Source organism: Cavia porcellus, unplaced genomic scaffold (genome assembly GCF_034190915.1).
Source record: "Cavia porcellus strain 051 isolate PalLab524CR breed Dunkin Hartley unplaced genomic scaffold, mCavPor4.1 scaffold_2, whole genome shotgun sequence".
Classification (NCBI taxonomy): Eukaryota; Metazoa; Chordata; class Mammalia; order Rodentia; family Caviidae; genus Cavia; species Cavia porcellus.
Genome location: NW_026947485.1, coordinates 50,385,209 through 50,411,135, shown reverse-complemented (window position 1 = coordinate 50,411,135; position 25,927 = coordinate 50,385,209). Strand labels below are relative to the sequence as shown.

At 37.3% G+C, this 25,927-nt stretch overlaps 1 protein-coding gene across 11 annotated transcripts in view; it reads left to right on the top strand.

Moving 5' to 3' along the window:
* St7 (suppression of tumorigenicity 7) overlaps window positions 1-25,927 on the top strand; it is a 276,254-nt gene that overhangs the window by 187,667 nt on the left and 62,660 nt on the right. For all 11 annotated transcript variants that reach the window (XM_063241742.1, XM_023567295.1, XM_063241726.1 and 8 more), the window contains one exon: window positions 18,990-19,104. In XM_063241742.1, coding sequence (XP_063097812.1) covers window positions 18,990-19,104 — 115 coding nt within the window. The remainder of the gene's footprint in view (window positions 1-18,989; window positions 19,105-25,927) is intronic.

The following is a 25,927-nucleotide window of genomic DNA, read 5'->3' as shown; positions in this document are numbered from 1 at the left end:
TATCATTTGAAAGCTCTAAAATGTTTACCATCATTGCCCTAGACTTTGGCAACCATCCAAGTCAAGGTATATCCTTGTTTATGGTGGTAGATGAGGAAATCAATCCCTGTGGGACGCTTTGGGAGTGTGTTGGGGGAAAGCCTGTCCCAGACCCATATATTAGCTGCAGTTGGCACCGGCTGCAGCATGGGACCGATGGGAGTGGACAGAGAAGAGCACTTATGGTAAGCAGGGAGCAGGTGGGACAGGCCCTCCCCACCTGATGCACCAAGACTACTATTTTCTATGCTGGATGTAGGAAGTGGGGCAGAGAACCATGTAGGCTTCTGCTCTTAATGGCAGCACTTTTCACCTCTAAAGCTATTCTTGCTACTCCGATTACTCACCATGGAGGGCAGGGGCTGTGTCCTTCCTGGCCTGAGTTTTAACTTCGCAGGAGGTCTGTGTCTAGTCTGTACCTCTCTGCAATCGTCTCCTGTGTCTTTCACCCAGTCAGTGGTAGGGTACCATTGGAAACCCTACCACCCTTCACCCTAAAGTGATGCTGTTCTGTAGTTGCCTCAATCGAATGACTCTTGATTAAACCCTCTTAGATTTTATGAGTGCTGCTCTGGATTTCTTCTTCATGTCCAGCCTGTCATGCGAAAGGAGTCACTTTTGAAGTAAACACCATGCTGTTGTTTTTGAAGTTTACATAGCTATTGGCTTTTCTTGGGGCTAGTGCTTTTGGTCTGGTTACTGATTTCTCCCTGGAGCTGTCTTCCAGGTCTGTCTTCTCTCCAGGTGTTGGCCTAGTCCACAGTCTGATTGGTCAGTCAGTTAATACCTCTATTGACCCATGCTGAGGAGAAACAAAATACAGAATGGGTGTAGAGTTGGCTGGCAGCTGTGGCACGGCACAGAATCCACAGGCTAGGGAAGTTGGAGATAGGTGTGATTATATCTCTCAAACTTTTCTGGGCTGTGTCAGTAGCAACAGTTTAATGTGACCGAAGCAGGGCAGGCCTGATACCAGTGAAGTTAACTTTGACCACCCAGAGGTCCCTCAGGTGATCTGGCCAGATCTCAAGATTTAATTGGCTACCTTCACTGCTTGTAGTCCCTCAAGTAATTAGAGGCAGACAGTAAGGCTCTACACCACGTTTCTGTGGCTCTCCACCCTGCAGATTATATCTTCTCTCCAAGAGTCTTGGCCAGCCTATAAGATTGTACCAGCCATGAATTTAAGACAGTGGAGCTTCTTGGAGGCTGCTCATCCACCTGCCCTGGAGTCTGCTGTTTATGTATGACTATTGCTGTACACCTGCTCCCTCCACAATCTACTTATACTTTTTGTCTCTGACAACTTTAAATTTGCAACCTTTGTGGAGCTCTTCTAGAAGAACAACTGCAGTTTTCTATTTTCTCTGCTATGTTTTACTCAAGACCCATTTATTTTGCTTAAAGAAATTTATTAAAATCTCTTGTTCAGTGATTCCTGCTGGCCATTTTACCCACTCATTTGCTGTTTTCATCACAGATATAGATTGGTATCTCTGGTACCATTTTGTGATCATTTCAGTTGGTTTTATGAGAGGGAGAAGGTGTATTAGACATACCTTGTGTGGTCTTCCATCTCCAACGTAAGCCTGTTGGCTGAGTTTTTTCACTACTCTGATGGGAGATGCATAGAGCCTTTGAAGTAGACTTTGAGTTTATGCCATAATAAATGAATCTTCCAGGTATTGTCACACATCATTTTATGATGAGTACAATAAATGTTTCTTAGGGGATAGTGTCACCCCTGTATTAGTTTTGTTAACTTTGCCTTCTACTTTTGAATAATAGACATCCAGGGCTCTGAGTTTAAGTTAATACATTCTGACAGAACAGCCCAAGTCCAGTTTGAGAGGTTTAAGAGAGAGAACTGAGAGAAGCCATAACTGAGTAGGTAAGTTTTGTTTTTACTAGGATATTGTGAGGGAGAAACGAAGACAAGGATGACTTCTGAATGTATTGCTTGGGAGACAGTGGTGCCATTTTGGGGATTGAAATTGTAAAATAAGTACCTGATTTAGGGGACAGGTGGGTAGGAGGAATGATTTCAAGTTTAAACATGCTGCTCCTGCTATACTTGTATGTCATCCAAATGAAAATGGCTAAGGACAGATTTTAAGCTCTGAGGAAGAGATTCAGAGTGGGGAAGTTCTGGGAATAAGCAGCATGGAAAGTGATTATAGTCACAAGTGAAGTTTAGGGAAGGAAGAATGTCGACAGTAAAAAGGGAGAGGGCAGTGCTGAGGAAATAAGTCAAAGAAGACTTGAAAAGAAGTAAATAGAGAGGAAGAAAGTCTAGGAAGTTGTATTATTAAAATGATAGCAAGAGAGCATTTCAGGAGGGAGAATACGACCAACAGTATCAAATGCTACAGAGAAGAAAACATATGGGGGATCTGAATAGTGGTTAGCCCAGTACCTACCACCTAAGTATTCAGTAATATTTGTCATAGAGAAAAGTATTGGTTACAGTTTAACTGCAAAAAAGTCATTGGCAATTTAGTGGAAGCATAGTCAGTAGGTTGTTTTAGTCACTTTTCTCGTCTCTGACACGTAAACCCCAATACCCATAACTTGAAAAAGGAGAGCTTTATTTTGGCTCTCATTTTCAATACATAGCTATCTGGCTTCAAGGCAGGAAGGCATAGTGGAAGGGGCTGGCAGAGGAAAGCTGTTCAAATCATAGCAGCCAGGAAGCAGGAGAGAAGAGAGAAACCCGGAAGGAAAGTACAGCCTTCCGGGTCATGCCCTCAGTGATCTGCTTCTCCCAATTAGACTCCCCTCTGAAAATTATATTTAGCTACAGCACCCCATGATTCAGTTACCTTTCAGAAATCCCCAACTATGAATGCATGAGGCTTGGGGGGATGGAACCTACATATAAACCATAACAGTTGTGAAGTATATAAAGTAGTATATTGTATTGTTTCCTACATTTGGGGTGACATGTTTATTGGAATAGTAGACTACTCTTCTAATAAGTTTACATGGAAGAGGAAAAGAGACCTGATTGTCTAGAAAGACCTGTCGAAAAGACCTGAACTTGATTAAATGTTAAAGGAAAAAGACTAAGAAGAAAAGGAAAAGCTAAACGTATATGAAAGAGTGAGGATCAGTGATAGAATGAAGTTCTTAGGAGTATATAGTTATGAATTCCAGAGCACAGAAAGAGAAAGGAGCATTATGGACAGTGTTTGTTTTCTCCTGAAATTGGTACGCTGAGCTCAAATCTCCAGTATAATAGTATTTGGAGGTGGGGCTTTGGAGAAATAATTAGGTTGTGAAGGTAGAACCCTCATTAATAGCATTTGTGTTCTTTCAAGAAGAGAGAAAAGATATCTCTCTACCACGTAGGGATACATCAGGAAAGTGGCTGTCTGTAATGAGGAAGAGGTTCCTTAGAGACATCAAATCTGCCTGTACTTGAACCCAGTCCCATAATTATGAGATGTATATGTCTTGTTTAAACCATCCAGTCTGTAATATTGCTTTGGTTCCTATACCTTGAGCAGACCAAGAAAAAGAAGGACTGCATGTGCGGCTGATAGTTACACAAAGATAAATGAGTGTGTAGTGAAAGAGTATAATTGAAAGGATCAAAAGGAGACCTCTGCAGACTTTTGCTTTTTTTAACTCAGTTAAACAGATGATCATCTGCTGAGAGTTAATGCAGAGGAGCTGGGTTTAAATAATGAAGCAAACAATGAAATGGGAGTCTATCCCAAGGGAAAAAGGACTAACTGGGAGCTTTGGCCCTGTAGAGGTTAGAGATCATTACATGTGCATTGTGGAAAATGGAGGGCAAGAATACAAGCAAGGGGTCCAGGTGAGTAGTTATAATCACAATCCCAGCAAGAGTTTATTGCAGGGGGGCAGTGGAAATGTGGATTTATTTATGATGTTTGGGCTCGTGAGCAACAAGATTTAGCTATAAGGTAACTCCTACTGGCTCGTCCTTTAAAATAAATTTAGAATCCTATCATTTCTTACTGTGTTCACAGCCCTTCTCTTAGTCTAAACTATCATCTCTCCCCTGGTTTTTAATAATAGCTTTTGCAGCTGCTCTCCAGACTGTAGCTAGAACAGAGCCATTTAAGACGTTAGATAATTGTGTTCATTAGCTTAAAATTTTCCATTCACCTTTCATGTCCCTCAGTTTAAGCTCAAAAAGTGGCCTACAAGCTCAACACACGTAACCCCATTTCCACAGTGTGCTTGCTGTGCTGCAGCCACACGGGCCTTCTTGCTGTTGTTGAATGTGACAGCTTTTCACTGGACTGCTTCTTTGAGATACCCTCATGACTTGCTCCCTTACCTTCTTCAGTTCCCCTTGAAATGTCACCCTGTCAACCTTGTCTTCCAAGTCATTTAAAATTACATCTGCCTGTGCTACACTGCCATTCCCTAGCCCCTTGCCTGCCTTTTTTATTCTTTTCAGAATTCATCATCATATGATAATCTATATACTTTCACTAGAGTTTTATTCTTAGTTAGGCAATAATTTTGTATCTATTTACTATAATATTTCCTAGAACAGTGCTTGGCACAAAACAGCTGGTCAATAACTGTTTGAAAAATTAATTTCTAAGTAGATTGGTAATAGAGAAAAAGAAATAGTATACTCAAGGAAAACGTAGACGCGCACAGGTTTTTAGCCTGATCAAGTTGGTGGTGGTCATACCACTTACTGCAAACAGGATGGGTAGGAAAGAAGCAGTTTTAATGGTAAAGCAATAACTCTGTGTATCATATTAAGTTTGAGATGCTTATTATATCTCCAGGTGGAGAGTTCAGGAAGGTAAATTCATAGAGATCTCAAACTCAAGAGTGAGGAGTTTAGGAGCTATCAACATTATATACAGAAAATGTTACTGTTAGGGCTTGTGTCTAGATGTCCCCCTAAGCCTCATGCAGTCATAGGTGGGGCTTTTACAGAGGTGGCTAAATCTAGAGCATGTGATTGATGCATGGTGTAATACTAGGATTAAGGGTGCTCAGATTAAGGATGGGTGCTTATTACATCAGTCCACTGATTGGTTTGGCTCCGCTCTAATCTCTGTAGCCTGGGTACAGTATAAGGGATTAAAAGCTGTGGTCACCCCTTGCTTTCTTCGCTACCTTTTGCCCACCATGGGCTGTTTCTCCTCTGTAATGCTTGTCTACCATGCCACTCTGTCTTGGAGCCAGCCAATTATGGCCCGAAACCCCTACAAACTGTGAGCTAAAAAAAAACCTTTCCTCCTTTACTTTGTTATCCAGCATTTTGTCTCAGCAATGAGAAAAGTAACTAAGACAGTTACCTATCCTACATATGATAATGTATTATTTTATTATATATCATATATGTGATTTAATGCCATGGCTTCAAATATAAACATGTAAAGAGATAGAGGAGAGAGAGAGAAAGAGAGGGAGGGAGGGAGGGAAGGAGGGAGAGAGAGAGAGAGAGAGTGTGTGTGTCCTGATTGTCTCTGGCATTGATAGGCAGGGTACAGGAGAAATAGCTCATGATTTCTGAGAAGCAGCAGCTGGAAAGCTAGGAGTAAAACCAGGCGACTGTTATCTCCCTGGAGCTAAAAGAAGAACTTTGAGTTATGAGAGTAGCCTGAAAAAGATAGGGGCCATAAAAAAGTTACAAAAGACAAACTGTTGTGGTCTCAGCAAAATTAAAGAGGAAGGGCAGTATACGGCTAATGGTGTAATGGAATAGCAGTTCCTTCTGGTAAGATGCTGTGTTTTTGAATTTTAGATAAACCATATCTAAGTGGTGTTAAGATCTGGAATTTGCCTATGCCTTGGGTCATTTAGTCACAGTGGAGAGAGACAATCTTTTTGCATCGAGAAGACCCAATCTAGATTGTTAGGTAGAATGTTTGTGGGAAATGAAATCATTTACATTGAGGGTAGGTCTTGAAGTCAAGAGTAATAATAAAGAGCTGGATGCCAAAATCTTCAGTGTTTGGAGATCTGTTACCTGATAGAAAACGTAATAAAGAATGGTAACAAGTGCTGGGGTATTATGGCATGAGCTCTGTAGAAGCAATAACTGCTGCTCCAAAACTATACAGTAATGATTTGTATGTATTTTGGGAACTAGGAGAAGCCTTACATCCTGCCTCATAGACACAAGTTTTGTGGGAATGATAAATAACTGCCAAAGAAATAGTGAATCTGTGCTCTTCTCAGGTGGATATGTTAATGGTATGTGATCGGGGATACAGGTTCTATGAAGATGCACTGGAAAGATTTGGGGAGGAAAGAGAGCACTGGAAGGTGAAGTGATTATAGAGCAGGGTATAGATGAATGTCACAGATTGGAGTGTTGATCTCCTGTCTATTGCTCTAAACGAATCTACTATAGCTCAGTTTCAGTATGGCACTATTGTGAGGTGTCTTCCAGAGTATGTGTTCCTTCTGTCCCAGATAACCAAATAAGTACATTTTCTGAGTTGTGTTATTTACCATTACCCATGTGAATGTGGAAGGGTTTCTGCCAAATGCATTGATAGTGCTTTTGACATTAAAAGTCCTTTTGAACAATAATTGTTGCCTGGTATGATTAGCTGCTTGTTGAGGCCACTCCTAAAACAGGAGAACATTGCCATGTCATCACAGAAGCAATGATGCTTATGGTCCTCTTGTCTCTGGGCCTGCTTCTAAGCCATTTAAGTATGCATCAAAAGTTGTTCAAGTTTGTTCATGATCTCAGGCTAGCGTACAGCCCCATTTTAAGCTGTTTAAGATGAAAGAAAAATACTTAGAATGTTGTCATAAGTTTCAAGGAAGTTATCAATCCTACTTTCCCCAAAGACAGTATGAAGGCCACTTCTTTGCTGCCCCCTTGTCCAATTCAAAGAAGAAAATGTCAAAACATAAACAGTTTTGTTGTATTTTTGACTTTGCAAAGGAAATTTCGTAAGTCTGTAAAAGTAAGCTAAAAAATTGTCACTGAGGAGAACAGTGATTGAAGAATGGAATCTCTGAAGATTTATAAATTTTGCCTAGAGTTGTGCTTGTTTTATCTTTAACTGATTGAGGAACACACAAGAGGAAGTTGGAGGCTGCAAACACTTTTTTTTAGGAGTTTGTCTCATTCACTAAAATTTTTAAGGAAAAGTTCCCACTAGAATGAAGAGAGCATAATTTTGATAGAAGTAGATAATTATTTAGATGACCTCCTAACCCTTTGAGTCTGAAAGTTATCAAATTTATTAGATGATCCTCATCATGCCTGTGACATTCCTCTTAGTCTCAGTAATGGATCCATTTATATAATGCATCAGGACAGTGAAGAATGAGTTAACTAGTGGTTGCTTAATTTTCTGCCAAGCAGATCACATATTACTCATGTTACTTTTCAATAGGTGCAGTTTTTATTTGCCTTTGAATTGTTTCTGAAAATGATATTTTCTTATGAGTATGCATTTAAGCACCTCAAGGCTGTGTTTATAGTGATCTGTGTAAATGGAACTTTCATGGGTCTCTGTGGATTATATTAAACAATTCGTTCTTCTCTTTCATAGCCCAACATGTCAGTAAAAATCACTAACAAAATAATAACCATGCAATATGGAGTGTCTTTCCTATTTTCTATTTATGCCTTCATTTGAAACTGTAATTAAGTAATGTCAAACTTGCAACTATAACAAAATAGTATCTCCTGTTTGAATATAGTACAGGCCAAATTCTTTAAACTTTAATTAGACTAAGCTTTCATTGACCTCAGTAGGAATCTGGCTGAGGCACTCACTTAATTACCTCTGCCTTAAAATATGTAAGAATTTTCCCATTGCTTTTCTCACTCAAGTAACAATACATGGATGACTAAACTAATAACGTGTTTCAAATAGATACAGATCGAATGTGAAAGTTTAAACTGTTATTTTTATCCTCCAAATTAGCTGAGAAAAGCATACAGACTATCCTTCTAAATTATGTCCATGGTATATGTCAGCTCCAGAGTTAACTCTCCTTTCTCCCCCACTGGAGCTCATGAATGTTAACCTCAGAAGTGCCTCAAATTCTTCTATTGAAATAAACTTGAACTGACAATAGCCAAATGATGTAAAATTGAAACTGAAATTTTATCCTTGGCCCATGGCCCATCCCACGTTCTTCCCCATAGGTATTAGAGGAATCATGGGAGAGTAAGTGTTTTCATTCTATGTAAACCGTAATATTTGGGTAAAACAGGGCATATAAATTTCTCGCTGCCAGGAGAAAGCAATTATCAGTGTGGAGGAGATAGCAGACAATAAATAAACAGAACTATGCTAGATAGTGAGTGAATTTAATATTTAGAATGACTTATAGAAAACAGGCCTCTATATTTATCATATGCTTTCATTCAAGCTTGATATGGAAACTGGGCTCTTTTCTTAATGGAAAAGCTAACTATGTCAACAAGTTGCCCTCTCTCTCTTTCTCCCTCTCTCCCCTTATTCTTTTTTTCTCCCTCATTCCTCCCACCCTTCTTCCCTCTCTAACTGGGGACTGAACCAAGACCCTTCATGCTGAGCTACATATGCAGTATACTTTATTACTTATTTTGAGATAGGTTCTTACTAAGTAGGTGAGTTGCCCAAAATGGGCTCAAACTTGGAATCTTCCTGCCTCAGCTTACTGAGTAGCTGGGGTTACAGGCGTTAGTCAGTGTACCTGGCACCAAGTCACTTTTTTGTACATTATTTTTAAATAAATAAAGATATCTTATATGATATCATACAACTAAAAACAAAAAGGAAACTGGTCACGTCGTTGCAAAAATTTTGCCTACCACTTGAAAAATGCAGTATTCTTATGCCAACATCATGTGATGATAATGGTTCCATCCTGTGTCTGGAGCTGTGTGTACTGACAATTGGGTATCATCCCTCTCTTACTGATGAGAAAGATGAGCTCACACAAGATGCAGAAACTCCACTGTCCCCGAATATAAGCCCAGGTCTAATCAATTACAAAGGAGTCTGTGCACTTAGCATTTGTAATGTGTTCCCTTTTCCCAGTGAACCCATTTTTCTCTCTGTAGGACACCAACGGTATACGAGGGACAAGTTATTTAGGTGGTTCTTGAAGAAGAAAAAACATGAAATTTTATGACAAAAAGACGTTTCTATTAGGCAATCTTGTATAAGCCTAACTACAACATCAACACTAAGGATTAGACTGGGAGGGAATTTACCACAGAGTTGGCTTAATTCTGACATATGCTTCAGGATGAAATAGTAATTTTTAGATTTCCTTAGGCCGCAACCTTGCTAAATCTCTTTTCTGGACCTCAAATGAAAAATGAAGAAGTGGGGTATCAGCCCACTCTAATTTTGGTGAGATTAGTTGTAAATTGAAATTACTAGAGAAAGAAGGTATAGTATATGAAAATCTGTTCAATCACACAGGAGGGTAGGAATTCTGTAGATGTTGCTTAGTCAGAGACAGCTGTTTTTAGACATTAGACCTATTTTAATGAGTTAGAGTCAAAGCTCAAATGGGAAGGTTATTAGAAAAAGAAATCAGTCCAATGAATTTGAGCTCTTGAGGAACTATGTATGAAAAGTACTTCTAATGAACTTGCTGGTGAAAAATAACTTTTTTTTTATTTGACATAAATACTAGCTTGCTAAATTGCCTGGAATCAGTTCAAATTTACAATCCTCTACCTCAGCCTTTTAGAGTGCTGGTTTTATAGGTGTGTACTACCACACCCAATTTTGAAAAAGCTTTAAAAATATAAGAACATAGAAGGAATAATATACAAAGGTTATCAAAGAAACATTAACAATCAGTAGCTTTTTTAAGTACCACTAATGGACTAGTAGAGAAAGAAATCAGAGAATCAATTCTATTCACAGTAGCTTAAAAAAATGAAATGCTTAAGAATCTAAGCAAAGAGGTGAAAAAAACTCTATTATGAAAACTACAAAATCCTGAAGAAAGAATTTGAAGAAGACACTAGAATATGGATATATCACCCATATTCATGAATCAGCAGAATGAATATTGTCAAAATGGCCAAATTACCAAAAGCTATCTATAGATTCCGTGCAATCCCCATCAAAATACTATGACATTATTCACAGAACTAGAGAAAACAATCCTAAAATTCATGGAAACACAGAAGATCCAAAGTAGTCAAAGCAGTTCCTTAACAAAACAAAACAAAACAAAAAACAAGGCTGAAAGCATCACAGGAGCCAATATGAAATTATACTACAAAATCTTAGTAACAAAAACAGCATGGTACTAGTCCAAAAGCCAAAAGTAGACAGAACATGGTACTAGTCCAAAAGCCAAAAGATGCAGAAACAAATCCATGAAATTTCAGTCATTTGATTCTTGCCAAAGGCATTGTGACAAATATACACAGGAAAAAAAAAAAAAAGACAGAATCTTTAACAAATGGTGCTGGGAAAACTGGATATCCATATGTGTAAAACGGCAACTAGTCTCTCTCTTGGTCAATTAAAAAAAAAACAATTGAAAATGTATCACAGTGGTAGGTGTAAGACCTGAAACTTTAAAAGTGCTAGAAAACACAGGGGAAACACTTAAATCCTGTGGCACAGGCAGACTTCCTAAATACGACTTGAGTAATGTAACAATCAACAAATGTGATGATATCAAATAAAAAATTTCTGCATGGTAATGGAAACAACCAATAGTATCAAGACACCCTAAAAAGTAGGAGAATCTCTTTGCCACCTACTCTTGTCACAGAGGAGTAAATATCTAGAATATGTAAGAACTCAACTATTCAACAGCCAAAAATCAAATAGCCCATCAACAAATGGACAAATGGATTGCACAGAGACTTCTCAAAAGAAGTGACTGATAAATACTGTACATATAAAAGCATTCAACATCTTTAGTCACTAGAGAAATGCAATTCAAGGTTACACTGAGATTCTTTTTAATCCAGTCTGAATGATCATCATTATGAATACAGAAAACAGTAAATACTAGTGAGGATGTAAGGAAAGAGAAACTCTTCTACACTTCTAGTGGGAGTGTAAATGAGTTCAAACACTACAGAAATCAATATGAAAGTTCCTCAAAAATCTAAAACTAGGACTGCCATTTTGATTGTGCTATATCACTCTTTGCTGTGTGATCAAAGATATTAAAATCTACATACTATGGTAAAACTGCATCCCCATATTCATGGGATAGAATTCACAATACCCATGATATGAAAAGCTTACATGCCAAAAAACAGATGAATGAAAAAAATGGTATATATACCCAACGGAACATGACTCAGCCACAAAAAGAACAGAATCCATTTTTAACAAAATGGATAAAACTAGAGATCATCATCTTATGTGAAATAAGCTAGACTCAGAAAGACAGTATCACAAGTTTTCCCTAATATATGAAATCTAAACATAGACACACACGCACACACACACACACACACACACACACACACAAAGATGGTGTGAACACTGAAGGAAGATTATTCCTATACTAAATGAAGGGAAGGAAATATAAAGGCAGATAGTGCAGGGTGGATATGATCCAAATATGTGATATGCATGTGTGAAAATGCATGAAACAGTGTTTTGTAAAATTAGTAAACAATAGTAAAAATAACAAAGTGAAAACTAACAATACATAAGAAATAGCTATACTAGCTAGAATTTAAAATAATGATTCATGGGATAAATTTATAATGAATACAATTTTTTCATTTTGTTCTTGCCAATTAAAAAAATGGTTGATAAGCTACAGCTTCTATGTGACCACCATTCACCTCCTACAAGGTACTAATGAGTTTTACAGTTTGTTTTTACACATTTTCATAATATCTATAAACTATACATAATTTTGCTTTGTGTACAATTTAAATTTACTTAAATGGGCTCATATGCAAGAACATATATCTCAATAGTTTACTCATCACTGTTATTTTTGTCCATTTCAAGATATGCTAAGATGTAGCTTATCCCTTTTACCAGCAGAATAGCATTCTGTCGTGCATGTAAACCTGGTTTCATGCATTCAGCCCACTGTTTATGACATGGCTTCCTCGTCATCCAGTTCATTTCCAACACGTGAAGGGCTCTGGGAATTTAGATGGAAGAAACCCCTGGGGATGTAGGGTAGGCCTTTTTCCACGTACCAAAGTTTCCAAACCAGCTGTGGGTAAAAGATGTTAGGTTTTTAAAGTGTCACATCACTGCTAAAATCCTTTTATGGACTCCTTTTGATTGTTAAATTTTACTCCTAACTGGCCAACTAAGGACTGTGGCCAGATCCAATCTGTTGTCTGTTCCTGTAAATAAAGTTTTATGGGACACAGCTTTGCTTATTCATTAACATGTTGTCCACAGCTGCTTTTAAGCTATAATACCAGTGCTGAGTGTCGCAATGGAGACCATATGGCTTTAAAAAAAAAAACAGTTACTCCCTGTCCCTTTACAGAAATAATTTCTGATCCCTGTAATAATAGCATTACCTCTTATCATTCTTTTTAATTCTTTTTGTTTTGCTTTTCAAATTATCTAATATTTTGTCACATAAATGAAGAGGATTTCCAGAGGTGGTAAAGTCACAGAAAATGGCAGTGTATATAGGGTTGGTGCTATTAGGTAGGATATAGAAAATAGCCTGAGAAGATGTCACATGAGCCGAAACCTAGGACGTAAGGAAACCAAAGCTAGGGAGGTGAAGCAATTTGTATAAAGTCAAAGAGCTATTAAGTGGCAGAGGCTGAATTACAACTCAGAAATATGAAGCTCTTTCCCCTAAAAGTCAGCTGTTTTCTTAAATTCATGTAAAAACAGTATGAAGGAGGCATATAAGTATTGTATCAGAAATGTAAACAAAAATTGTTTAGTTTTCCTGGATTTGGCAATCCAGACACTGGGGTTCTGATGTGTTGAAATTTGGACTCAGTGCTGATGACTGGATTTGAATCATAGTCCCAGCATTAACCTTGGCTGAATCACTTAAATTTGCAGGCTTCATTGTGTTTTGGTGGGGTGGGATGGGGTGGAGTAGGGTGGGAAGGAGCTTGTCTGTAAAGTGAGGAGGGTGTTTGGATGATCTCCCTGGACTCTTCTGGCTCTCACATCCTGTGTTGCTGTGACTTTAGTAGGTGGCATTTGATTTGGGTTTTAGAGGGTGGGGTGATTTTGACAGGCTGCCTTATAAATGAGGGAAAAGGTATTCCAGGTGGTGAAAATGATTTGAGCAAAAACACAGTGGCCAGTAACTAGCAAGAATCCTAGGAATGGTATATAAATAATCTGCTCTGACAAGGCTGAAGTTTAATCCTGCAGAAGACAGGAGAGAGAAGAGGAATCTGGCACAGAGTGGAAAGAGGACCTTGAAGTTAGGCATAGACACTGGGAATTTTTTTTCTGGAATTACAAAATTTGAAAGGTCCTTAGAAATATCCTTGTTCCATGACTGGCTTTTCTATATAAGTATTTTCAGGAATAGACTTCTCTAGACCATTTTTTCATTTTTAGGCAGCTCTAAGTGTAACAAAATTTTCTGTACATTGAATCAAAACTTATGGATTCTAGCTATACTTTATCCAAGTTGTAGATAATGGAAGATTATAAATGGTAGAACATGTTCAGAGATATATAATCCAAGGCCTGAACTGACCTGTGGCAGTATATAAATAATATATCCCCAGAGGAATAGGACTTTCAAAACCAATGCAACCATAAAGAATGTATTGATTACATGGGATAGGTCAGTCACTGTCCAAGAATACTGCCATAAGTCAGAGGTGTTGCTCATGAGGAAGACGAATTAGCAGACTACTATGTCAAAGACTGTGATAGTTCAGATCAGGAGTACTCAGCTTGCAGGAGGTCGGGAGTTTAGGAGGCAGGTAAGGATTCTTGAAAGTTAGTCAAGCTGACCAAGGAGGTAGAAGGGAAGTGCTTCCCCAAGAGAGTATCAAATGTGTGCACATACCTTTAAAATATTAGAACATACAGAAAACATGGAGGAAGAAATAAAAAATTACCCTTTATCTCAACAGCCAGAAATAACTATAGTTAAAACATTTTGGTGTTTTTCTGACCATGTATATCCCTATGCATGGGTACAGAACAAAAGCATGACCTTATTGAAGAAAATATAGTTTGTGTGTGTGGCATTTTCTTAGGTCGCAATACATGTCAGCATTTTTTAGCCATGTCATTAAAAACTCTTTGTAGCTGGGGATTTAGCACAGTGGTATAAGCACCTGCTTTGCAAGCGTGCAGTCATGAGTTTGATCCCTGGTATTTAAAAAAAAAAAACACCTCTTTGAGACATTGCTGCTAAGAACTACATGTAGTAGCCCCCCCCCAAAAAAAATGACTGTATTTTATACTTAAATGTCTAATATTGGGTTAATTTTTACTTGCTGCCTTTCATTTTTTACTATTACCAATAATGTGATATAAACAACTTGTTTGTTAACTTGCATTCACATCTCCTTTTTTCCTTGGATTGTGTTTAGCCATGTCTGTGTTCCAGTGGGCTCAGTCTAGCTGTACAGGGGAATAGTGGGCTTTGTGTGCATTATAGCCCTTATGTGAAGGTTTGCCTGAAGAGAAGTGATCCTGAGATAAGCAGCCTCACGTGGTTATTTGAGCAACATAGACAAAGTATGAAGGCTGATGCTAACTTACTGTTAATAGGTTTAGAGAAAAGCTACGCTGACACTTGAGATGTTTGTGAAACATCTTTCTGTAAACTTGATGAAAGCTCTTGGCACTATTTACATATTTATTCAAGGATTTCACGATCCTCTGAAGTGGGTCAGGTGGGAGGGTGTCAGGATTAATGATGCTTTTCGCCAAGATAGGTAACATCAAGGAGGAAGAACAAGTTTAAAGTTTTGGTCCAGGAATGGAAAAATTATCAGTTCAGTGTTAGTTGTGGTGTCTTTAAGAATGCAGAGGTAAAGCTGTCAGGAACAAATTTATAAACTGGTGTCATAGCTTAGGAGAGAGGTCACACAAGATGTTAGCATGTGGGAGCGATCTTCAGGGAGATGGTGGTGCACAGAAAAGTAAGCAGTTCTGGAGATTAAGGATTTGTGGTAAGAGTCATGGAAAGTGACCTGGAAGATGACTTACTCCTAAGTAACAGACAGGAGAGAAGCTAGAAAAGGAGCTCTGAGATGCGTACATGAGGATGGTACTGAGGATACTAAGAGAGGCAAGAGTTTCAAGAAAAGCTCATCAAGCTGTCAGATGATGTAGCAGCAAAGCAAGAAACAGGCTGGGCTGGGGCTGGTCTACAGGATCAGTTCAAGTCACTGGTACTCATGGGATGGCCAGGCTGAGAAATGCAGGGAGGGGAGCCTGATTCTAGCATTAGGTGAAGAGCAAACAGAGCCAAAGGCATGGTTTCCCTGGACTTTTTTCTAAGATGAGCTGAAGAGTGTGATGAAAGCAGCAGAGAGTTTACTTTTTCTTCTCATTTATTTTAATTAAGGAGAGCTAGGTTTACAAAATTGTTATGTGACTTACATTACCTCTCAAGCATTTGGTATTGTTCATGCTTAAAATCCTTCTGTTGGCAGTTATTTTATGTTGACACAGCACACGCCATCCAGGTTCCCAGTGGATGCTCAAGCTTCCCAGTGATGCCAGTGCATCTGTGAACGCGGTCTCGTTGGGTTGTAGTAAGACTTTGCATTTAAACTCCAGCCACTAATATTTGGAAGTGCAGCTTTAAAATTATGGAATATGCCTCTGCCCTTGAAGTTTAATTGTTACCTGAAGAAATGGTCAAAAACGATAGATGTTTAAAAGTTGCAGTTTAGAAAAGTCTTTTTTGTATTGCCAATTGCTGAATGACAGAGGGCTTTAATTCCAACAAGCTTTAATTAGAGAGAAAAAAATCAAAGGGTAATGTCAACCAGAATCATAGTGAACCAGAACAAGAAAGCTTTTATTGGTTACAGAACACCAACATTCTGTGGGATTGTCTTTTTCACTTCCTTTCCTAACAATGAAAATACTGCAGGCATTTCAAGGAGGCTCAGACTGTCAGTCTTCTTGAATACAGAATCATTCTGATGGATGTTTTTCATTAGTAACATGTTCTTTGGGGTTGCAGAAAGGTATTTACTTTTAAAGATATGCTAGGCTGAGGGTATAGCTCAACAGCGCAGCACCAGCCTGGCAAGCAAGCACAAGGTTCTGAGTTCAATTCCCAGCACCAAAAAAAAAAAAAAAAAAAAAAAAAAGAAAGCTAACTTCTTAGTTTTAAAAAACAAAGCAGTGTGATAAACATTCTCAGTGAAGGAGGAAGTAGATATGCAGTATATACTGGTTTATAGTTGGACAGTGAACTAGTCTGTTTTTGAATATTATTTCTCTCAGAATAATTACTTTAAATATTTTAACATTAAAAGGAGTTGCCACGGGCTCAGTGTGGTGGTGCACACCTGTAATCCTAGCTGTTAAGAGGCTGAGGCAAGATGAGTGCCATCAGTCCGAGGCCAGCTTGGGCTACATAGTTTAAAAGTTTAAGGCCGCTGAAATACACAGTGAATTTAAGGACACTCTGAACTGCACAGTGAGATCTTGTCTCACAAAAGAAAAAGAAAAAAGAAAAAAAGTTATTACTTTCCTAGTAATCATTATGTCATATTAAAAAAATTTTCAGTAGAAGGTCAAATAGAACAGCATGAATATATGACTTTGATTTTTATAAAAAAGCCTAATTATCTTTCCCTTGGGATGAGATTTTACCATTTTCGAAGACATAATTTTTACACCTAAAACTCGCAGCCTTTCTTACTGTTTGTTTTCCAGTGAAGTTCAACATAATTTTAACTACCTTTAGACTTTTCTTTCCTTGCCATCCAGTCTAAGCTTAACCATCATCATAGCCAACTTCCTTTGCTTCTCGACTTCATGGACTGTAAACGCAGCGTGTCTAGAATCAGTTTGGGGAGTAGGTTTGACGTCTTGGGCTGCTGACTATGGCAAGCTAGAACTAGGCAATCATGACAGTTAAAGCCCCTACACATTCATGGCCTTCAATTTGTTAGCCCCTCGAGGTGACTCTAGCTAGCAACTTTGTTTATTTCCCTAAGCAGGGGAAATCCTTGTTAAGTCCTGTGAGGTATTTCTTTTTTTATTTTACTTTATTTTATTTTAAAGAGATTAAGACAAAAGAGGACATAACAAAGCAGATAAGATCAGAACAATGTAAGCAACACAGTATTTCACAAGACAACCTGTAAATAACAGTAACTACCATAATGTCTCTTTCTTTGAAATAGTTGACCATAACTTCATATACAATAGTATCAAATATAACAAAATAGTATAAAACCATTCAAGAGAATGAAAGTATTACAGGGCATTCAGAACCAAATAACAGAGAACGAATGGGTACTATATTATCTCATTTTCCATAGAAAATTTGTTTATACTATCACACATAATAAAAATCCAATAAGATACAATGTGATAGAACCAATGAAAACAGAAGAACAAAAGCATGGAAGGACTTCAGAGTAAGATGTTATTAAATCAGCACTGGCTATTATAATCTTGTTTTCTTCAACATAGCTGTTCATACTATCACAGATAATAAAATCAAACAAACCAGGATAAAACCATTCCAACTAATGAATGCAAACATTATAAGGCTTCAAAGCAATGTAATGGGGAATCATGGTTACCATAAAGTCTTATGTACTCTTACCATTTCTTACACTAGGGAGACTATATGGTATTTACACATGTGAGTTTGATTTATTTCGCTTATAAGCATGGTCTCAAATTGCGCCCATTTATTAGTAAATATCTCAATGTGATCATTCTTTATAGCTGAGTAGTACTCCATTGTATAAAAATACCACACCTTTTTTATCCATTCCTCAGTCGATGGATACTTAGGTTGATTCCAAGATCTGGCTATTACAAATTATGCTGCTATAAACATGGGTGCACATATATCACTGTGGTATGATGTTTTCAGTTCTTCTGGGACTATGCCTAGAAGTGGAATAGCTGGGTCAAATGGGACTTCCAATCCCAGCTTTTTGAGGAATCTCCAGACGATCTCCACAGTGGTTGCACCAGTCTACACTTTCTTTGTGACTATTCTGCACTTTCACTTGTACCTTTAAACTTTCTCCTTCCACCTATTCCCTTGGTCTCAGAAGATGATCTTGACTTCTGCTTTATTGAGGCCACAAGGTAGGAACTTGGAAATCCTTTCTTTATCCCCAACTCCCAACCCTACTAACAATTTCTTTTTTCAACATAGCACTTCCTAGCTACTTTCCTTTCTCTTCACAACTTTGTCACCGGGTTGCTAAAAACACAATGCCCACTTGTTTATGCCTCTTCTCTTTCATGCAGATCTTTCTTGACAAGTTTCCCAGCTACCTGTTAGGTCCTGTTCAGCGTTCACGTTATTTTGTCTCTCTATGGCAGTGATAGCGAACCTTTTAGAACTTTCAGTGGTAAGACACACCCACTGCAGCACTCGGGCCATAGGTTTGTCACCACTGCTCTGCTGGAATTTTGTCATTATTGAGCAACTTCAGTTTTTAGGGAAAACCTCTGTGTTTTGTATCTTCTCCCACTTTAGAGTATCATTAATTCAAACTTGCCATTTTCTAAAATACTAGAAAATGTATTTAATGCTTTAAAAACAATAGTTGTGAAAGTATATAATCTAATATCAATCATACTTTTATATTATAGAAATATGTTATAAGTAAGTATCAGATGTATCCTGAAAATAAGAAATATTTACTGGCTAGGAATATAACTCGGCAGACAGTGCCTGCCTGACAAGCACAAGGTCATGAGTTCAGTTCTTGGTACCGAAATAAATAAATAGAGTAAACATTTAGTTCTTAAAATGCCTGACTGTGATGATCATGTCAGTATATATATTAAAACATCATAATGTAACAATAAAAATATAACAAATATGCATTAATTATTCTTCGGTTTCTTCTTTTTTAGTTAATGAAGGAGTTTCCACTCCTGAGCATGTTCAACATCCATGAAAACCTTCTAGAAGCCCTTCTGGAATTACAAGCATATGCTGATGTTCAAGCAGTTTTAGCAAAGTATGATGGTGAGTTGTGGGATATTTTCATGTGCTTGAGAACTCCTTTCTTCCTGATATATTGAGTGATTAGATAAGAAGGATCTTTTTAAGTAGCACAGCACTTTAGTAACTTTTCTGTCCACAAATGTCCGCCTACAGTTTAGTGATGGTGTTTTATAAAACCTTTGAATTTCCTGGTCAGCAGAGACTTGTGAGCCATTGCTCTGTTACCCTGCCCACACACCCCACTGGCATTCTCCCTGGGAGCGACTTAGGTGTACTCTGCTTCACTCTTCCACGGTTGGACAGCACTAGCGCTTAGAAGTCTTGCCACCATGTTCACTGGCTCACTGTGACTGTTTTCTGTTGGCCATGTGCATCCTCTGGAGCAATATAGAATAGCTAACGTGGCCCTGCACATGTGACAACTCAGTAAATACTTGAAGATAGTATTATGTCACTTTCACCCTTGATCTTTTCCTCATTGCAGAATACGTGTTTCATGAAGAGCTTTCAACTCTCTTTATCGCTTTGCCTACTCATCCGTGAAGTTATTCTATTTTTCCTATTTTTAACAAACCAGAAAGGTAAACTGGCACATCCTAGAGATTTTCAAACACATCTCATGTTGGTATTATACACAAATTCAGTATTTGATTAATCATACGAAAATTATCTGCCATGACCTAGCTACTGGAATATCTGCAGAACTCTATACTGTTCTGCTTTATTTCAATAACTGCCCCTAAAATAAATACCTTTGCCTATAAAATGGATATTACAGAGTGAGAACATAATCTCTCTTCACTTACAAATATTCTTTTTTTAGTATGCATTTTTATTTCACTTAAAGAAGCAGAGGTCAGTAACTTCCAGGAATTCATCAAACACATAGAATAAACCATACCACTTGAGTATTTTGTTTCATTTTGAGGCAGGGTCTCCCTATGTAGTTTAGGCTGGCCTTGAACTCGCTTTTGTAGTCTAGGCCGACCTTGAACTCACGGTGATCTTCCTGCCTTAGCCTCCAGAGTGCTGGGGTTACAGACATGTGCCACCACACTGGCTTGGTCTTATTTTTGACACAAAATTTTTCATCTGTCTCTGAAATGGATTGGGTTTGTTGTCTCCCCCAATTGGTACAACTGAGGCGTTGCAAGATCTTTTTTGTTTAGTTTTTTTTCCAAACTTTTGCTCAAATTTATAGAAACAAAGCCCTCAGCCAATGATGGCATTATTTTTCCTTTATAGATATGAGCACCCTGTGTAATAAGATATATTCTTAGTATGGAACTCATTTTAGAAAAGAGAAAAGTATTTGTAGAACACTTTAAAATAAACAAAATAAATACTGTTTGAACCTCACGTCAACTCATTTTTATTTTCTCTTTATATGTTGGAATCTCACTGTGCAGCTGAACAGTGGTGTGGGCTTGGTGACCTAACTTAGGAGGCTTACTTATAGGTGAAATACTACATTGCAATTCTTTTAGTATCAACGGAACTCCTCCCCATTTGTTTAGGTGCCAGTGTACTTTTCCAAATGTCATAGCACGGTTCCAGGGTGCTCATCTCCAGTGCTGACCTGTACTCAACTTCATATAACAAAGTTTAAGAAATAAGATTTTGCAAATAGATTCTGTGGGATCATAAATCATATGAGGCCCCTTTCATGAAGATCTTGGTTCATTACAGAAACCATTATTCTTATGTTATAAAACTGATTGCAAAATTAAAAATGAACTCATTTAGAGCTATTCACTTTCTCTATGTATCCTGTTGCAAGCCTCTGTTTTACAATAACCAAAGGCTGATTTATTAGATTCTGATAACATATGTTCATATTATTTGTTACAACAGTTCGTCCCACCCTCCACTAAAACTTGGCTCCCACTTCGAAAAATTCCTTGTTGCAAATGGACAAACTCACCATATCAAGGCTCTTGTGCTGAGCTTTGTTTGTGTGTGTACCTGGCAACAGAAATAATGTCCTTGTTCATTATTCATGGAAAAAGAGCTTCATTAGTGGCAGGATACATACTGTTGCTGAGATGCCTCATTAGAGGTTTTGAGTTCACCAGTTGTGGATAGAAGGCAGATGACCTAACCTTGACTGAATTCCGAAGGGAGTGTTGGTGCTAACTTGGCTCAGCTCCCCGTCATTTACAGTAGAAATATAACAAAGTGGCTGCTGAGGTTGCTGTTCTTGAGGGGCGACCTGCATCCCCTCAAGACTGTTGAAAAACGTGTCTCGTTCCTCATCCTGTACCACAAAATGGGTTCTTTCAAGTTCCTCACTATTCTTTTTCCTGGAGTTTTGAAGGACCCTGACTAAGCTTCTGGCCCTTTATCTGACTTCACGCAAGAGAAGTGGATGCTTGAGAGTGCTAGGAGTACAGATAACTTTTAGTGACCCCTATTCACTCCACCTCAAATGTCATCATTCTTATCTATGAGATGTTGGAGACAGCACTTTGAATTCCAGTCCTTCTATCTCTCTCCATTGAACCGCACCCAGTGGAAGAGGATTATATGTTATGTTTGCAAATTGGACACTCTGCTTGGGCAGCTGCTTCTTGGATGGCCTACAGGCCGGTATGCCAGTGCGTCCCTCCTGCCCTTTCACATCATCTTTTATTCTTGGTATAGTGCATTATTGGCTATACAGACTAATGGAACTTTTAGCAGATTCATCCATGCACATAATATACCTCGAGCATTTTTACTCCTCTAACACCCTTTCTCTCCCTCCCCCTAGTTTCACACATTTTTTGGAGGGTTCAATGCATATATTTTGATTATATCCATCGCCCCCCTATTATCAGCCCTCATGTACTCTCCCGTTCACCCTTATTCCCATCCCCTTGTCTAATGACCTCATCTATTTTCATGTCATCTTTTTATAGGTTCCACATATTAGAGAGAACATGTGATATTTGTCTTCCTGAATCTGGCTTATTGTCCTTAAGATGATAATACCCAGAGCCTTCTATTTTCCTGTAAAGGACATTTTCTTTATCCATTCCTCCTCCACTGATGGGACTTAGTCTGGTTCCATCTCTTAGCAATTGTAAATTGTGCTGTAATAAACATGGTTAATGCAGGTATCTGTATAATATACTGACTTTAATTCTCTTGGTATACTAAGGAGTGGTAGAGCTGGATTAAACAATAGCCCAATTTTTAGATGTTTGAGGAACTTTAATACTGATGTCCATAGTGAATGTACTTATTTACACTCACACTTGCAATGCAGCAGAGTTCCTTTACCCTACATTCGCAACAGTATTTTTTTCTTGGTACTAGAGATCAAACTCATGACCGTGTGCTTCCAGGCAGGTGCTTATGCCACTGAGCTAAATCCCCGGCCCATCCTCAACAGTATTTACTGCTTTATATATGCATTTTTTAATGTTTTCTGTATAATTTTTATTTTAAAGAGAATAAAAGAACAATAAAACTAAACAAAACAGTGATAAGACAGTAGGAAATCTAGAATGGTTACTATATTGCATATTGCTGCCCTCTAAATATTTGCTCAAATATTTGGCTCACAGCTGAGGGTTTAGGTTCCTTCCTGGTTCTCCCTGGTCGATGTTCCAGGTTGATGTCTCACAGACTGTATTCCATATTCTTAATGATGGTCATTCAGACTGGGTTGAAAAAGAATCTGCGTGTAAAACTTGAATTGCATTTCTCTAGTAACTAAAGATGTTGAATGCTTTTCCATGTGCAGTATTTATCAGTCACTTCTTTTGAGAAGTCACTGTGCAATCCATTTGTCCATTTGTTGATGGGCTATTTGATTTTTGGCTGTTGAATAGTTGAGTTCTTACATAGTCTGGATATTACTTTTCTGTGACAAGAGTAGTTGGCAAAGAGTTTCTCATACTTTTTAGGCTGTATTGATTCTATCAGTTGTTTCCATTAATATGCAGAAAGTTTTTATTTGAGATCATCACATTTGTTGATTCTTTTTGTTTTTTCCTATACTACTCTAGTTATATTCAGGAAGTTTGCCTGTGCCAGAGGCTTTAAGTATTTCCACTGTATTTTCTAGCACTTTTAAGGTTTCAAGCCTTAGCCAGGGAAGGTGGCACAGCTGGTAATCCCACATTCAGGAGGCTGAGGCAGGAGGATTGCTGTGAGTTTGAGGCCAGCCTGGGCTACGTAGTGAATCCAGACCAGCTTGAACTGCATAGTAACCTGTCTCAAAAAAATATCATTAAATTAATTTTTTTTAAAAAATAAAGTTTTAGGTCTTGTACCTACCATTTTGATACATGTTGAGTTGGACTTTTAGAGACCATGATAAAGACCTCGTTTCAGTCTTACACGTATGAATAACCAGTTTTCCCACCATGTTTTTTTTAAGCCACTGTGAATGGAATTGTTTTCCTTATTTCTATTCCTTAATTGTAGATAAGTTATTAATATTTATTGTTTATATTATGTTTTAAGTTCTTTCTTACTTAGGTGGCTTAATTTTTTTTTTTTACAGAAATACAGAATAATGAGGTTCATTTTGGCGTGTTGGAAATGCTTGCATATTTTAAGTAGTTGGTTAGGAAGTAACACAAAGGGAATAGTGATGATTTTCTGACCTTTGCAAAAATTATTTAGAAAAATAGCAAGACACAAGGAGAAAAAAAAAAAACACTTTTTTGGGGAAAGGTAAAATATATTCTCTTTGCTTCATTCTTCTTCTGTACCATTAAAAAAAATTGCCTGAATGAAAACCCTCAACAATTCCAAACTCCTTTGGTAGAGAACTTTAGAAATTGTAGTTTTGTATTAGGATTACCTATTAACCTATCAGAGCCTAACACATTTTTTTGTCATTTCATGACATAATCATGGGATTGTCATACCCATATTTATTCTTTAGAATATTTGTGTTGATGAGGTATTAATCTTAATTTTAGAGTTTTAACACATTAAACAAGAGTTCTTACCAGAAAAAATATCACAAAGTATTGAGTTTATGATATTGTTTATTAAAAAATGAAAATTTTCAACATTGACTGGATACGAAGTCTAAAAATGAACATCAGAAATAAATTCCTATGTGAACTACAATGAAAATACTAACAGAACTGTACAAAAAATCTTTACTTCAATTATCACACTTAAGGCAGTCTGCACACATGACAAGAGCATGTTCCATACACATGTATCACTTATACTGACAGCGTATGTATTTTGCTTTTCTGGTCTTTTTATAGGACATGCCTAACATGTGGCTGATCTTGCTGTGTTGTCAGGAAATTCTTATTTATACAATTTTTTAACAAGAACATAAAATATCAATAAAATAAGTATTAAATTCTTTTTTTATTTAAAAGGAAAAAGAGAACAAACAAAACAAAACAAAGCACTGTAAGGATACAAGTAATACAGAACTACATTAAAAAAACAGTAAGAAATCACCAGTTAATAGATTACACATTATCATCTTAGAGATAGTTGCTCAAGTCACAGTATCAAAGCATACAAAGTGGACATTCAAACAGAGAGACTGCAAACAGTTGTGTTCAGTGATCCAACCAAAAACATTAATATGGTTAGCTATTTAACACTCCTAAACACACTTGCAGTTGTATCCTTTAGAGCACTTTTTTTTTCCTTTTTTACAACAAAATTTACACATTTTGGGTTTTATTACTCCTTAGTTCTTATTACTTTTTTTTTGGAAGAGAATAAAGTCAAATATGGCAAAACAAAGCTGTCAGTCAAAACCAAGGATAGACATAGCACATGATGTAAAAACAGAGTACAAGGTTATCAACAATGGTTACCATAATGCCTCTTGCTTCCTTAAAAAGAATTGTCTATCTCATTAGGTATTATAAAGTATTACAAAACAGTAGAGAACAAGACCAATAAAACCTAAACCTTGTAAACATTACAGGACTTCCAAAGAAGATAATAGTCAAACCAGAATGGGCATCATAGTGAATCTTATTGCCTTCAAAGTAGTTGCCTATACCCTCAAACTTGATACTATCATACAGAACGGAACAGAGTCTAATTAGTCAAAACAAGATAGTGGGAGTATTATAGGACTTCAAATCAAGTTAATAGGAAATCAAAAAAGTTACTATAATATATCCTGCTAATTTTTTTCCCCTTAATTAAAAAAATCATAAAAAATAACTAATTTTTTAATGAATAAGGGAGAGATTGAGATAAAAGAGGACATAACAACATAACAATACAGGTCAAAGCATGACAGTTTCAGCAACCTAGTGATTCACCACCAAATAAGCCGACTTAATAGTAGTTACCATAGTGTCTTTTTCCTTGAAATATTTGAATATAACTTCATATACTATAGCTTCAAACATATCAAGTCAGTGTAAAACCATTCAAGTGGATGAAAGCATTGTAGGATATTTAGAACCAGCTAACAAAAAATAAACAATGGTTTCTATATTATCTCTTTGCCTATAACAATTTTTGTTTATACTATCACATATAATAAAATCCAGCAAGATATCTCATGATAAAACCAATGGAGACAGAAGAGCCATAGTTTGGTGGGCCTTCAAAACAAGATGATAGTAAATCAGCACTAGCTATTATGATGACTTATTTTCTTCAAAATAGCTATTCATTTCATCACAGGCAATAATATCAAGCAGCCCAGAATAAAACCATTCCAATTAGTAAGTGAAAACTTTATAAGGTTTCAAGGCCACATAATGGGGAATCATGATTACCATATACTTTTATATATTTGAATCATTACTTACATTAGGGAAACTGTTTGGTATTCACACATGCGAGATTGATTTATTTCACTTATGAGTATGGTCTCAAAAGCTGCACCCATTTATTGATAAATATC